General features: G+C 38.2%; 1 protein-coding gene across 3 annotated transcripts in view; it reads left to right on the top strand.

The window, feature by feature from the left end:
* The window catches only part of LOC110850977 (alpha-2B adrenergic receptor), a 70256-nt gene that overhangs the window by 36512 nt on the left and 16813 nt on the right, over positions 1-16931 (top strand). For 2 of the 3 annotated variants that reach the window (XM_035853179.1, XM_035853177.1), the window contains exons 2-3: positions 5529-7450; positions 8316-8460. In XM_035853179.1, the coding sequence (XP_035709072.1) occupies positions 7148-7450; positions 8316-8460 (448 nt within the window). In that variant the 5' untranslated portion in view covers positions 5529-7147. Of the gene's footprint in view, positions 1-3746; positions 4415-5528; positions 7451-8315; positions 8461-16931 lie in introns of those variants that run through there. The other variant, XM_035853178.1, reaches the window with a different exon arrangement.

Consider the following 16931-nt stretch of genomic DNA (forward strand, 5'->3'; position numbering starts at 1 on the left):
GTTGATGGTCCACTTTAACTCAAATTACCACATTCAAAGTACAATCGTGGATAAAACTACTGTGCACAATTGAGACAATTAAAATTCTCATATGGGATGAAAACAGCTTCAAATTTGTTTACCTTCTGTACATAAATTTTTAATTCCATTGAGCAATTGAGTAAAGTCATAACTTTGGTATTGAAACAATGGCACGCAGCTCCTAAGGAAATTATTACCTTTGCCATTCTTCATAATCAACTTGATTATGATTAAAAAGTTACGTTGAAGACTTTTATTTGTACGGATATGAAAACATTATGTGCATTCTTTTACGGACTGGATCAAAAAGTATGGGAGGCCTGAAGGGTGTCCATGTGCAATGATCCTTCTACGCGTCATGTTTTTATGATTTTTTTTATATAAAATGCATCTTTGAAGAGAAGAGTGACATTTCCCAAAAAAATCTCTTTGTGGTTCACTCACAAATGAAGGAAAACCTAGTGACTGTTGACTTTGCAAGTCTTGGAAAGAAGGACGAAGAGGTTTTGAAGTCTAATAATATATGTATGGAGTTGGCAAAGGGTTTTTGCGGGTTACCATCTAGTACGTTCAAAGGCTGGTTGTTTTCCTTCTTCATCTTCTTCGCCCAACACCCATGGGAAAGTCGAGCATTGTGAATGAAAAGTGGTGTAAAAGGATAAAATGCCACCTAAAACAAATAATGTCTTCCTTTGTGTTTATATTTCAGTCGATTCACTAATAAAGTTCTGAAAGTATTATTTGATTCCTGCGTTTGCATGAAAAATAGGAAGTTGAGTCGTGAAAAATCAATAGGGTTTTACTCGTCAGGAGTAATTTATGTAATAGTTGTTTATTATCAATAACTGGTCACAGTGGTCACACACAATTTTTGGAGGTAACTAATCTTAAATATTGCTGAAAGCCATAATTACAATGTGTACATTTAAAGATTTTGTGATTGATAGAAAACAAGGGATTATATGAAGTCGCAAATAATAAATTTCAGGATGGAACATAGGTAACAAATAACAGTCACTGTTTTTCCTTAGATGCTGAAATTTCAATAGAAGTGCACAATGAGCGACTGAAAAAAAGTGCCCCACTTTCTTCCTTGTTATCACACATTTCGTTGGGGTGGTCGGATAAGTATTAATGACCAAATGAACTTTCCTTGGAACAAAGTTGTCTGACCTTTCACTTGTAATTGTTGAATCATCCATCTCAATCGTAAGTTTACAAAGTTTGTAATGTGAGGTAATTTCAAGTGTATAATAAACTGCTATTTGGTTAGCAAAGAATTAATAAACTTTTCGTATGGATTATGCAAACCCAGGGCTTTTGCCACCAGCAAGGCCACAATCACAGAAAACTTTAGTATCGGAATGCCAATTTTGTGAAACTTGCCCTTGCATTATCTCTCTGTTGATGTACATAGTTGGCCTTATGATTTGCACTTGCGGTTGTATTCCCAAACTATGAGGTAGTAAATACATAGGTATCGTTGGTCTAATGTATGTATATGTGTACCTTGTTTACGACTGGATAAACTTGAAAAGTGTGACAAAAAGAGTCGTCTTGTATCATCCTACCGGTTATGATGCACATAGTCAGACAAGCAGCAGACACACGATGATTGTCCCAATTTCCTATAAATATTCCACGCTAGAAAACTCGTAGTTTTACGGGCAATTGGTGACATTACTGGATCAGAATCACTGTTCCAGTCTAATCCAGGAATGCCATATTACATAATGTAATAAAGCATGTGATAACTACGTAGTCTGTCGTCGAGGAGTCTCTTATGGGACAATTGGCTTCGTTATATTTGAATTGGATTTAGTTGAATTATTCGGCAAAGAAGTGGAGAAGAGTCCATCGAACGAAGGTACTTAAGTTTACTTGAGTTCAATACTCGATTTTGAAACCATTGACCACGGATAATGCGGTCTGTGCCATATTAAATGGGAGCAGATGTGTGAATTCAGCACTCGAAATCACTCAATCGTGTGTTAATGAGCACTATAGATGGTTATAATAAAATATATAATGCTCCACTATTTATTGGCAAGTGCATCGATGGGTAAAGCTACACACACGTTATAAATATCGGTATATTGTATGCCTAACAATTGTAAATGCAAATTTGCAAACATGTGTCGAACAGAGGGAAAGATAATAAAAAAGGGTTGGCAATATATGTGATGGATGGTGAAATGTGAAAATAAACTCAGACTGAGGAGAGAGTGCGTGTCTAATATTTTTGTTCTGAGTGTGGGATATTGTTTGCAAGGATAATAAGATCCACATTTTGTGACCATATTGCCGAACAAAATTATTGACATCCATCACGCAAAATTCAGCTCTGTGCCTAATTTCGAGACGAAATGTTCATAAATTTGGGTGGTATTGTAGTATTGCGATGGTGGGGTGAATAAAATCAGGTCCTGTTGCGTCATCTCAACACTTCAAGATTTCGGCTTATGTAACAGAACACAGCACACACGTTGCACAATTCAAAGTGGTTTTGGAGGGTTTTTGGTCAAGGACTAATTATTCACTAAACTGCATCAATTGTACGTTCACATGGATCTTCGTGTTATTTCGTAATGTTGATGATTTCCAATTTTGCATGATAAGGAAAACTGTACACAATTTGGACTCGTTTCGAAATAAATTCGGTATTTTCGAAACGATTTTCTGCAACTAAAGGTATTAAATATATACTTTAACACATGCATGCATACATATATAGACCTAGATACATATGTACACATGCATGTATGCATGCATGTACTTCCTTATATCTAATGTCCACCTATGATTAAGTTTGAACCCTTACTTCACATATTAACTGAATTTGGGGAAATGTGCCGATAAGTAATATTATGCAATCATTTGGTCAACATTCTAAAATCTACTCAATATTTGGATATTTGGAGAAGGCGAATAATGAAGAAGAAAATACGAGAGGGGTCAATTCAATAATAAGAAACTAAAAATATACATGTAAATCAGGTAACTTGATCCTATTGTGAATACTAATACTAAAAATAAGTTCAATACTCTTGCACGTACATATAAGGCATGCAACACAGCAATCTGTTGGATGGATTGGTAATCAGATTGATACATAAATGTCGGATGGAATAGCTACCAAAGCAAAATCAATATCCTTCAGAATCGCCAATTAATGCCAAAACACGAATGTTTAAATTATCTTCGCACATATAATAAGCCGTCTTCACTTTAAAAAATCCAAGTTCATACTCGTGCTTGATTTATAAGAGTCAAATGCTCAAACTAGTCGCACGAGGAGCAATGCAGCAACATGATGTGACGTGTTGTTTGTTAAAATTCTCAAATAGTTTACTTCCAACAATACCACCCAACCGTTCCAGTGAATGTAAATATTACACTCGCACGACGGAATACTGCTTAAGGTTTTTTTAGTCTAGGAAGGAGGGCTTGCTGCAAACAGCTCGCAGAAATGGCGAATTTATATCGCGTCGTATCTCAGTCAGTCAGTTCCACGGACTTTATAAATCAAACCACGCATGAAAATGATTTCAGTTTTTACAAAATCCTTGTGTTTATGTGAACGTGCTTCGATCCTTACAAGCTTCCAGCATTATTATTTACATCCCCCAGGCAGGGCTCTCCATGTTCCAGGTAATGGAAACCGTGGTAAAAAAATGAGGTGTAGAGTGCTCTTAAATAAAACGTCATGAACAACGACCTCAGTAATAACACTGTTGGACTGGATGGTTAAAAAAGCATAATTGGGTTGCCATCTTTAGCAGCAGCATTTGGTGCACAAGTTTTCAGTTGCCATTTACTTCTGGCAGGAACTAGTGTTAAGTTAAATAAGCGGCAGAGAAGCAGAAGAATGGGCCACGAAAGAAATATCTCATTACTCAAGACCGCCTGAAATTTATCCCCAAATGAAGAGTTGATTACAAGGAAAGAATTCTTGGCGTGTTTCTCTTTGCCACTGTGAAATAAATGTATTTATCTCCATTTATAAACTAAACATAAGAATATTGACGTTAAAGTTGGACAGATTATAAACTAGTATCCACTTGCTTTTTTGCTACGTCTGGCGGCTGGGATGGCTGGAAGTGAATAATTAGTTTGCCAGTTTTCGCATAGTACTGGTATTTAGCAATATACATTCCATCCCGAGTGAACGAGTTGGAATGCAAACCGTTGCATTGGACAGTTTTTAAAATATTGAATAAATTTAAAAGTCGGATTATTTCAGAAAGTTTGACAGTATCATTTGATACCAGTGTTGCATTCCGGAAGGCAAGTTGGTGGTGCATAGACACTCGTCGGACTAGATATGAGAATCTCGACTCGAAATGCGCAGAGTTGAGACTTGGTTGATGCTGTATTTGTGCCATATTTGCTGGTAAGATTAGAGGGAGAAAGTATTCATACATTTTCTTCATTGAAAGTAAGAAATCAAAGCAAACACTAGAGTAACGCAATCTATTTCGAGACCTTCACATATGTATTTCTACTTTTTTGTCCCACTTACTTTCGATCCCACCACAGCTAGAAATACCGATATTTGCGCCGTGATCTTCTCTTCTTTGGATAAATTCAGCTTCTCGATTTTATATTTTATGTCATTTTCTACATCGTATCGAAACATCTGAGTGGCGTTTTGGTGTACAATCTTTCTTGCATCTTTGTTGATGACGCGAACGGATGTTGACTTAATCTGGAGGATATTTGCAACATATAACCAGAAAAGAGTTAAAATGTGCATCATCTCCTGGACTGTGGATGTAGTAGAAGAAGTAGTAAACAGTCGGAGAAGGAGTGTGGACTCGAGTAAATATTAAATGGTGAAAGGCGGATTTCATATTTTATAGTGGGTCTCAACCTTTCACATAAAATATCAGCATGTGGGAACATTGTCGGGTTGAGTTGCCAAGATTGTTTAGTTGGTTTACTTACCAAAGGCCACAACACAACCTGCCTGGACCAAGAATATTAATCCCAAGATAAAACAAAATGATAATGATGCATAGTAATGAATTATGTGATGTGTACCAAACCGCAGTGGTGATCGTGGGGGTCTCCTTCTATAGGATAACGATATCTGTGTAATCAAACTGCATTATTTAAATTATTTATTATGGAAATATACAATTTATAGGGGAAATTCTACTTGGCGGATGCCACTTCTGAGGCAGCATTAATCCAATTCTATTCATTTCTTAACTTTCTCTTTTAGAGTAGGAAATAATTCTGGCCTCAGTCGGTTATAAACTTTTGAATGGATGTAGGAATATAGGAATATATGAGTTTATGCATAGTAAACGTGGCTCTCTGAATTGAAATGTAAAATTTGAGACCATGCAGGTAGCATTATGATCCAATAACTTGAATTCTACTTTGTTCAAAGCAAGGAGATTCTATTCTTGCTGATCATGACACTCCATTTTGATTGGACTTTGCTCTATTTTTCCCACTTAACATGGAAATTAAACTTTACAATGTGGTTTATTTTGCAGACGAAGAATCTGGGTCGCTTCCCGTTGTTTGGAGATAATCGAAGAAACCCGTCACATCCGTAAAGAAAATCCAATCGTCCAATTTCTCGCTCTCCTTGGTACAAAAGAAAACCACTTTCTTCGTCAAGAACAAATACAAGCTGTCACTCACCGAAAAATCCTCTCCTGTTCGGCTCTGTCGTGCTTTCTTTTGACTAGTCTTTTCCCACCAGGCCCTCATAATGTGTGAATATCATTACAAGATTAGTGCTGTTGCTCCCTACGTATAACCAGTCCTGCATACCGACATCGCATACATAGACAGACGGATAGATTGAGAACAAATATGCACCACTTTAAAAACCTGGGTAGATTTGTAAATTACTCTCAGCCCGAGAAAACCCGGAGAGAATAGGAAGTGCGAGGAAGTGAAAGTAAAGGGATCACGAATAATAATAATCGGAGAACCTGTGGCTGTCTTGACTTTTGGTTTAATTCGGGAAAGCCCCAGGAGTTGATTTCCTTACCACAGCGGAGAAAATGAGAAAGTGAGAGGAGTCTCTCCCCACCCAGCAACAGCATCAGGCAAACAAAGACTACTTACATGCAACCTTAAACTTTGGAGAGATTTCCCAGATTTTTGTTCATATCTGGCGGAAACAGGAATCTAACCCAATCCGCTCAAAATAACTCGAGGGTTGTTCTTCCCCTGATCAATTTACATACCCTTGACTCTGATGTGCGTACGTGTGGTGCTGAAAATAAATGTGGACAGAGAGAAAAGAGACATCTATTCAAGTCTTCATAGCGTTGTGGTGCTGGAGAGTGCATAAGAAGTGAGTAAAAAAAGGATAAGCAGCAGTACTTCTTGAGATAAAAGAATTTGCACTGCTTGATCTACTCGAACTTGCTTCCCAATCTCCGTCAATCCACTTCTGGATCTCAAAAACTTCACCTTTTTACTTCTCAATGATCGGCATCTTTTTTTCTTCTTGCTGCCGTGTCTGGTTCAGGTGAAACTGAAATGAAGTTTGAACTTTGGATGCGAGACAGTTTCTACGCGTCAAGCTTTTTCTGTGCAGTGCAAATGTACTGCTGGTGAAAACAAAGGAAGGGCAGTTATCGGACCACCAGACACAACCACCCGACACCATTTTTGACGTCAACTAATATTTCACCCAGAAATAGGAAGTGGAGAAAAACCTTTCAAACGGAGAGTGCTATCAAAGGAACATTGTGCTTTTTTCACTCTGAGAAAGTGACATAAGTTAATAACTTGACACCTTTGTCATTCCGTGGTATAAAGTGCGAGGAAACCTCAGCTTCTGGTAATGAAATCCAGTTTCCATAAATATGCCACAAAATTAAATGTCGCTCAGGATAAAATGCTGACGTACGAGGACGACGAGGAGTGAGTGAAAGTACGTGTGAATAAACTACGCTTTGTACATTTGATTGAAATTGAAACCTTGCAATTTCGTATTACGAATTGTCAGAGATTTTGTCAATTCAACGTAATCTAGACTTGAAGCCTCAACCACACAGGATTCTAAAGTAGTCGTATCACAGCATCGCCCCAAGTGAGACGTTCACTCTCACTTTCCCCACCCAGTAACCCAACCTTCGCAAAAGTGAGAGACATGGTCAGCCTGAACAACCATTTGTTCGACATGGCAAATATAACCAGCAGATTTTACGAGGAGGGGTACGCTGCTGCTGGTGATTCTGATCATCATCACCCCAATGCTCCAAATTTTCTCAACAATCTCAACTTATCGTGGGAAACAGAAAACAAGTATTACAACGTCAACTTGGACGAGTTCTCAACTGAGATGGGGTCACCGAGTGATCCCTTCCCGACTCCTGGAGATACCACGGCGTCTTTGGGATGGGGAGACCTGGCACTCGTTTCTCTCTTTTGTTCCATCATTGCTGGAACTGTGGTAAGTTTGTGTCCCGTTTTTTTACAATATGCTTTCACCTAGAACACTGAACAAGTAAATATTATTTTTTGAGTTTTACCACCAGACTGCACCTCTTAAAATATAATTTTCCCATGTATCACAGCCCTTATAAAAGTTAAATTACGTCTGCTAGTGCTGTTACATGCACGTAAAAATAGAACCAATCGGATTACAATTCTTTGCATTCTTTGCCCAACTCCTTCCCCATATTTTTTAGGAAACCACATATGTACGAGTGGCACAATAAGTAGGTAATTGAGTAAAGACCCTAAAATTAGCCTGCATAATGCTCGACCTGATATTTCAATGGTGGCAAATTGAGAAGATTATTACTCCGTTTTGTCATTTGTGTGATGCGCGTAGCAGCAGAAGGAATCCTTCAAAAGAACAAATCATTCTGTTCTGAACTCAAAGGATTCTTTTGACTGGCTTTCATTTGCCAGTTTTCTCTTTTCTTGCTCTTTTCTTACCTCTCTGTTGAGTTTAAAGCTCTAAAAAAAATCTGGACAAGCTCTCCTTTTTCAATTTGACATGTTGGTATCTTATTTTCATTAAGGTGGATTCATCTCATACCTTTGTAGCCAAACCTTGCTGTACATTTATAAGAAAGTGATACTCTTGAAGAAAAGAGTAATTTGAAGGGACGTGAAAATGCGTCGGTGTTCCAGTCGAAAGCTTATATAACATGTTTTCAACTTTAATCCACAGCTTTCTGAACGGTCCTCACTTTCTCCTGACTTTATTTTATATACGTTCTGGCTGCTTCTTGATCATTAATTGGATCAGAGTTGGCGGATCTCTCGAGCTTAAAACGTAATCTAATTTATATGAACTGAAATTGCAGGCAGGCAATACTCTCGTGATTGCAGCAGTTATCACCACTCGGCGACTCCGTACCGTGACCAACTGCTTCGTCATGTCCCTGGCAGTGGCAGACTGGTTGGTCGGGGTATTCGTAATGCCACCCAAAGTGGCGCTCTACCTTGTCCGTAAGTAATTTTTATACTAATTGTTACAGCGTCCCAATTCTTCTCTCGACCTGGAAATGACAATAATGGTTATCGTTCACATTACTCGAGTCCGTGTCAATCAGTCAAATTGCTGTTCTATGTACCATTTTAGTGCCAAGTGTGGGAATAGGACTTGTTTTTCTGTCACTTATGCTGCCTAATTGTCTTGAAGTATGTACGTAGTATACACACATTGCTACTTATATTCTGAATGGCTACCCCGTCACGAGAGACATAAGATGATTGTATCATGACAACAATTAAGTATCAGATCAACTTAGGTGCCCATTACGTATGGATTGAGATCAGAGTTCCAGATTGTCAAAAAGTAACCAACCCATCGTCAGTGGTAGACTGTTTACTCACGAATTGTACAAGGTTCTCCCACCCACGACGACGACGACGACGACGAGTTATGAGTTATGAATTATTTACTTGCCAAACTAAGCTTAACTACTTATAGGTTGCGGTAAGTCGTCGTCGTTGTCGTACTAAAGTGGTAAGTTTGATTTTCCTGCGCAGCTTGTTTGTGCAGGGTTACATTATCCGTATGTCGGAACATAGGAACATGGTAAATATATCTTCATTTATTTGCACTAATGAAGATTAGCTTGACATTTAGTATCACCACCACCACCACGGGCACGACCTCCGCGGTAATGATTTTAAGGCTTTGGTAACCTATTCTTCAGTCACCCTCGCGTAATGAATGGAGGAGTTTGAACATCGTACTTACTTAGGACTTACTTCCTTAGTTGGTTGGTTAGTGAGAAAGGCTCTCGCACTTGACACACCTTGAAAGAAGAAGAAGAAATAAACCTGAGAACGGAAAAGGAAAGGAGCAAGTTTTATCGCATGTCTTTCTTCCATCATCATCGGCGATGATTCCTCCGGTGAAATAATTTTGGCAAACAAAGCCATTCTTTTCTCCATCTGACCCACAATATAACCTTGAGCTACACGATTTTTTCATGGTGATTGATCTTGTGATTTGCTCTGAATCTGAATGTTTTCTGTCGACATGGCCCGACCCATCATCATCATGATCGCCTATGATCTCTTGGTGCATCAGATCGTAAAAAACCAGGAGTGCCTCTTAACATTCTGCATTTCAAGGACTACTTTTTGTAGATCAAATGAAAGTAAGCGGAGAGAAGAAGAAGAAGAAGAGCCGGACTTTCTCCTGCTTGCTTGACTTTCAGTTGAACTATTTCTACAAACACAGATCAGCCCGTGTTTCCATCCTGCCTGCCCGAGTTTCGGTCCGAGGAGCGAGAAAAGCGAGACGGCTTTTGGGGAAGTGATGAACAATCATCATCATCAACAACCATCATCATCACTTCTTCTGAGAAGGACGATGAAGAGGAGTTGCTCCTGCTGCTGGTCTGCCTGCATGCAAATGTAGCCAACACTTTCTCCGCCGTTTATGCCTGCCTCTGACTTTTAAGATTTGACATAGGAAAGGATGGTTCACTCACAAACAGACAAAGCGCGTGTTTATTGAACCGTGGTCCGGGAGTGGAGTAGTTTGAGGAAGGCACGTTTCAAAAGATTTCAAAGCAACAAACAATTCGTGCAAGCCCACGGAAGAAGAACTCTCTCTCTTCTCTCCCAAAGGGCCTGCCCAGCCTTCTCCGTCACGCATGAAAGCTAATAAATTAAATATTATCATCCCAGAACTGCCCAGGCTTTGTATGTATTTGTGTATTCGGTAGGTAGGTATCCATGAGAAGTCAGGAAAAATTACCCTCTCGCTTTCCTCGTCTTCTTGAATGAACAACAATTTCAATAAATCCATCTGCTCAATGGGAAGCGTACACTCATTAGCATGGTTTTTTTTCATGAAGCAAACACATTTTCAAAATTTTTGCAGCTTTATGATAATGTGATGACAATTGTGAATTCGCACGAATAGCGCCTGCGCCAGGTGAATATACAATTGTCTTAAAAACTGATTGTTTCCACCCATTTCCTTGGTCAACATTGCTTCAAATTTGTACTCGCAGCGGGCCTGCTTAATGTCATGCAACATTAATACGAGGAAGGAGCAGCGATCTGTTCTTTATTCCTATTCTGTTATAAAGTTGTGACAGAAGGATTGAAAGTTGAAAAGCTTAATGTCAGCCTTGATTGCTCTTAAAGTTCTCGTTAACATTGTCAAGCAAAGTCTTTCATGAATGTGCCTCCCTTTGTCTGATGAGTCCCTGCTGGAAGCCTCATTTAATTTCCTTGTTCACTACTCTCTCTCCCTGTGTGCTGCATACGTACGTATAGAGAAAGACACGACGGCTTTTTGAGTCGTAGGATGGAAGAGAAGGTGAGTAGCCCGAGTCGATTTTATTAGTCGTAGAGAACGCTTGCCAATGTTCTGGGGCCAGCCAAGAAACGACGACGCCAAAAGCAAGTCCACTTTCATGTCCTACATGGTACTGCTCGGCTCTTCGTTAGCATTGTGGCAGGAAAAAGGCATGTCTTCCTAGTGGATTTATTCTTTGTCCCAGGTTTCAATTAAGGAGGAAACGGGCATCTTTATACTCTCACCTTCCTTCCGATTCACCGTCCAACTAATTATATATTGAGACTTCTCTACAAAACCGTCTTGCTACCTCCTTAATATATTTCTCACCCACGACGAAGTTCAGTTTATCAGCCTCAAGGCTGGTTTTTCTTGGCACTCATAATCAACTTCTTTATTGCTGTTCTCTCACTCTCTCTCGCTCGCCATTGTGTGTCTTCTTGCTCTCAGCGAGTCTTGAAATCAGACTAATTTAAATAACTGAGGTGTAAAATTGGCCAAGGAAATCCTTGTTTGCTTTGTTAAACCATGACACCTCAGTGTGGCACGACGCTGGAGAGAAGTTGAAAGGGGTGACCTGGTCCACAGTCAACGTTCATTTCCGTTAATTCCGCTTTTGCCACTTTCAGATCTGTCTTTGCAAACAAAAGGAACCCTCCTTGAGTGCTGCTGGTTGTTTTTGAAGCTTCATTCCGGTGGCAGGCAGATAGACATGGCCTATAAACTCCAAACTATATATTGGATTTTGAAGTTGAGACTTTCAAAAGATGCGAGCTTTCTGATACCTCCTTCGCAACTTGAGTGTTGCACTGTTCGTTTACGATGTTCAATTCATACTTGTCTATAAGAAGTTTATGTATTTAATTAAGGAGCATAAAGACGGAAATCAAGCATACAATTTTTTTTAATGTGGATTAGATTAGCACTTAGATTCGTGTTGTTCATACACTTGGTCGATTCTATCGTCGAGAAACATGGTTTCTTCTTGAGCGAAGCTATTCATAAAGAAGTTTCAAGTATTTCAGGGATGCTTACGTAACTTTCTCTATATTCGAACAAAGTTGTTGAACAACAAACCTTGAATTATCTAAGCTCTTGCAATGTATCTACATACGTGGTTATGGCGTAATTTTCAATTAAATTACATACTTACATGCACATATGCATGCTTACATCAGTGTAAACAGATTATGACGCCAAAACTGTTCCTACTCAACTTTTTCTGGAACTGGAGATTTTAGTATCGCTATAGATTTCAGTAGTATCCGTTGATGATAACGATGGGATGTTTGAACAATGAACTTTCATCTCGAGAAGCCAGGTCATGACGGAAATGGTGTGACTTCTGAATACAAATTAGTACAAGTTGAAGAAAACTCATCCAGAGGCCAATAAGTGAAAGGAGAAAGCCGTGCCAAATGAATGACTTGCCTTGAAACCTTGTATGCACCAAGGTTTCAACCTGTTTACAGAGCTTTGTATTGCAACCAAGTCAAGAAAGACGTGAATAAAATGTACCTCCACCTTCGACTCCTTCCCACACTCATTAATGTCGTAATTGTCCACGTGTTGGCAAACACTGAGCAAAAATTTGTAATTTTATGCATAATAAAATTCATCGATTGTCCAATTATAATCAAATTAAGGCAAACTTTTGATCTCATAATCACTAATAAACTGCAAACAAATGAAGATGATTGCCCAATCTGCAAGTTAAAATAGTACTTTGACATAACACGTAAATTTGATTTTTAACATCATCTCTTCTTTAATATTAAATTTTTAAATTATATTAAATCTCAAATATTAAAATTCATCGTAGCAGAAAACACTCAAGTGAAACATCAAACAAAATGAAATATCTTTGAACCTTTAAGAAATACATACCCTCTTCTCTAATATAGATTCATTGGCAATTAGCATTTTCATATTGTTTTTCTTTGTGCCGAACACGAATCAACATGAAAGAAAATTTTTGTTCAAAATATTTTCCTTTTATTATCGATGAACACTCCGGAGCTTTAAAGTCGGGCAGACTTGTTGTCAGAGAGAGGAGTGAAATATTGGAGTTTTATCTTGTCCTGTCCCACCAGTAAATCCGAGTGATGTTTTTGGCAGCAAATGGGTTAAGCTGATTATCTCGTTGTCAGTCTATTTTACTCACATAAACCTGCTCAATATTAAATGACTTTCTCCTATCTCTCGTAAGATCCTCTCAGGTTTTAATTCTGATCTGGAAAAAATGGGCGCCATCTTAAGTATGGCGTCTTAAGTCGTCTCTTTATTTCGGCACAATTACCAGCAATCTGTTGTCCTTAAGTATAGTTGACTCACTCTTGAATGTTTCGTCTACAGGTCTTTCCACACTTTGAGGAAAGTATTTAGCTGCAAGTCGAAACTGCAGCAAACCCATTATTAAGAGGTTAAAAGTGCAGCCTGACAGATTCAAGAGATAAAAATATTAGGGAGAAAGTGTGTTCGGGGAGAAGAGCCGAGAAATTTTATAGCTCGAAAGGAGTGCTAATCTTGCTAAAGACATGTTTTATGTTCGGTGGAAACGAACTTTATATGAAATATGGAGCCAATGGTTTTCTATTATTTGAGAGACGACCAGCAGAAGAGTCAACTCGAGGTAAAGAAAATAAAATAAAATCCTCGTCAACTCGAGTCCAGTCTTCGCCTCGGCCTGGTTTAAATCTTGAGTGAGATTTTTAATATCGGAGGAAATGGAAAACCTGAAGCAATCACGTGTCATAAAAGATTTCTCCATAAAAGAAAAGTCCAAGGTTACCTTCTCCGTTGTCGCGGTTGAAGAATTGCTCTCTCCAAATATTTTTCCTAGGAAAATGAAGGGAGAAAAAAATACCTGAGACTGGCATTGAAAATTGATTCTAATTTGCATATAAAAAATACATGTGCAAGTAATTACTAAATAACCTTGTGAGAAATATTCAATGTCAAACTAAATCAACCTCCATTCGACGTCTTTTCACGTATCTTTGTGCATATTAACTTTACTCTTATTTAGAATTTTCACCGTCTGTCTGACTTGAATACGCAAAACTCGTCGCAATATTAGTGCAGGTTATCTTACAGGTTTCTGTAATCATTCTCGTGCATGGAAATTAAATTATTTTTTAACAGTTGTTCGATACATATTTCAATAAGTCAGAACCTTGAGATGTTTTCTTGCCCGAGTTGTTATCACTTTGTACGTAATTCGTTTCCAATGCCAACTCCTAAAATTTGTAAGTACGTAACATGCAGGAACTTTCTTTTTATTTGGAAGCAAAAAATCTAGAATAATCAAAATGCATTCAGAGCACAAGATTGATAAGTTACTTGTGTAGGTCTTTAATATCAATTTATAATATTGCTTCAATTTGTAACTTAGCCAATACTAGCAAATTTGCATTAATATGAGAACCTTTGTGAGAAAGGTTGCAAAAAGAAAAGTCGTATAAATGCTGCATTTTTGCCTGGTTGAATTTTTTCTAATTTATTAAATGAACTGCACAATATTTGCAATGGCGACATGTTCAAGTAAAATATCTGTCTCGTAGTCATCTCAAACTTTAGTTATGAAACAACCAAGTACATCAAAATTTATGGGAATATAGATAAATGTGCACGGAGAGGTTTTTATTTTCAGAAATATTTGCAACTCAATACCAAGATTTCTCCTCTACGAACAGCAAACTCTGGTGACTTTTTGACCTGGTAACACTCCTACCAAAACTGTCTCCATAAATTCTTGGAAAGTGCTGACGATACATATTTGCAATCTGATAGAACCGTTACATCATTGTACTGCAATCACTGAATTATTGTGGCATAATAAAGCAAAACAAGATCACAGGGATTTTAAATTTAAATTACTTTCTATCCTAATTCCGCTTACGCACACTTTACATGGTTTGATTCTCCTTGTACAGCAGATTTAATTAGTTTTAACTTCGAAATTAAATCGGCTAGGTATCCTTCATTCATCATTATATTGCGTGTTCTTTGACAAATTCTTGCAGAATGCCGTTAATGCAATTTTTGTCTAGCTTTAATATACTGAAAATTTTGGGTAGTTATAGAATTTGTTGTTTTTTATTTTCAATTTTCAAGAGCTGCATTATTACAAGTTATTAGTATTTTACGTCTTACCTGAATCATAAGCATTTATATATTCACCTAGTCTCACGAGACGTATTTGTTTTTTCCCATAATTTTCATCCGCTCACGAAAATCCTACCCAATTCGCAAGGCTAAACTAATTTATTAGCAAAACGAGACACTTTCACAGTAATTAAAGTCGAATATACTACAGAACTTGAAGGAAATTGCCTGTCATTTAGAAAATTCCTATTTCTTTTGCGCGAGGCAAAAGAGTTTTGAGCCCCCCTACTTCCACGACTAAATTTGCACCACCTGGTCGCAGGTGTCGACTCGACACGTGGAGGAAGCGTTACAATCTCATGAATACAATATTTGTTTTTCAAAATGCAAGTCAATTTTGCAAAGTAATTGACATAAGCACGGCCCGTCTGTGATAGTTTACCAAAAACTTTCCAAAGTTAAATACAAAATAATACTCTACGCATTAAAATTCTTTCTTGACTATACAAAACTTTCATTAGAAAAATCACGTGGATTTTCTTTTCGGCTACACTTTAGTATGCCACCCGTGAGATATTGGGTCATATGATATGTCATTTTGTTCAGCTCGACGAGCTGAACAATATTATCAAAACCGTTTAGTGCGGAAATGCCCCGTTCAAAAGTTAGAGCGGGTCAAAGTTGAAAAATCTTATTGCATTTTTGGACGTTTTAGAGAATTTTAAGACTTTGTCTCACTTTCCCCGAGGCGGGACATTTTTTGGGGTACCTTGAGATTTTGGGGTAAGATGATATTCCTAGTATATATTGTAGAATGATGAAATTCAATTATTTTCCCGCAAAGCTGGAGGGTTTTCACAGGTTTTTGAGACTTTTGGAGTATTTTGAGATTTTGGGGTAAGGTGAAAATATGTCCCATATTGGGGTATTGTTCGTGTCTAAGCGAGCGAAGCGAGCGAGGTTAGGTTAGATAGAATACGCGGAAAGTGCTACCTAGGAAAGTTACCTAGAAGTGCTACCTAGAAGAGCTACCTAGAAGTGCTACCTAGAAATGCTACCTAGAAGTGCTACCTAGAAGTGCTACCTAGAAGTGCTACCTAGAAATACTACCTAGAAATACTACCTAGAAGCACTACCTAGAAATGCTACCCAGCAGTGCTAGTAGCCAGGAAGCTATCTATGAAACTAGCTAGGAATCTTTAGGAAGACTTTTGGAGTATTTTGAGATTTTGGGGTAAGGTGAGATTATGTCCCATATTGGGGTATTGTTCGTGTCTAAGCGAGCGAAGCGAGCGAGGTTAGGTTAGATAGAATACGCGGACGGTGCTACCTAGGAAAGTTACCTAGAAGTGCTACCTAGAAGAGCTACCTAGAAGTGCTACCTAGAAATGCTACCTAGAAGTGCTACCTAGAAGTGCTACCTAGAAATACTACCTAGAAATACTACCTAGAAGTGCTACCTAGAAGTGCTACCTAGAAATGCTACCTAGAAATGCTACCTAGAAATGCTACCTAGAAGTGCTACCTAGAAATGCTACCTAGGTTCTCACCATACCCCCAAAATCTCAAACTACCCCAAAAGTCTCATAAACCCGCGAAAACCCTCCCGCTGTACTGGAAAATGATTGAAAGTCAATATTGCACAATAGAAACTAATAATGTCATCTTACCCCAAAATCTCAAACTACCCCAAAAAATTTCCCGCTTTGGGGGAAAGTGAGACAAAGTCCTAGAATTCTCTGAAACGTCCAAAAATGCAATAAAAATTTTCAACTTTGACCCGCTATAACTTTTGAACGGAGCGTTTCCGCACTAAATCGCTTGGATATTATTGTTCAGCTCGTCGAGCTGAACAAAATGATATATCGTATGACCCAATATCTCACGGGTGGCATACTAAAGTTTTTCCTTCTTTTCTACGAATACAAGGACTTGTTGTTAATCTTGAAACATTTTTCTTTCCTTGTTGACGGGGGTGCATCACAACAACCTTGATGTTTGTACACAACACGTATTGCTAAATAATCTTAACCGCATAAAATCCAAA

This window comes from Folsomia candida, unplaced genomic scaffold (genome assembly GCF_002217175.1).
Source record: "Folsomia candida strain VU population unplaced genomic scaffold, ASM221717v1 Fcan01_Sc006, whole genome shotgun sequence".
NCBI lineage: Eukaryota > Metazoa > Arthropoda > Collembola > Entomobryomorpha > Isotomidae > Folsomia > Folsomia candida.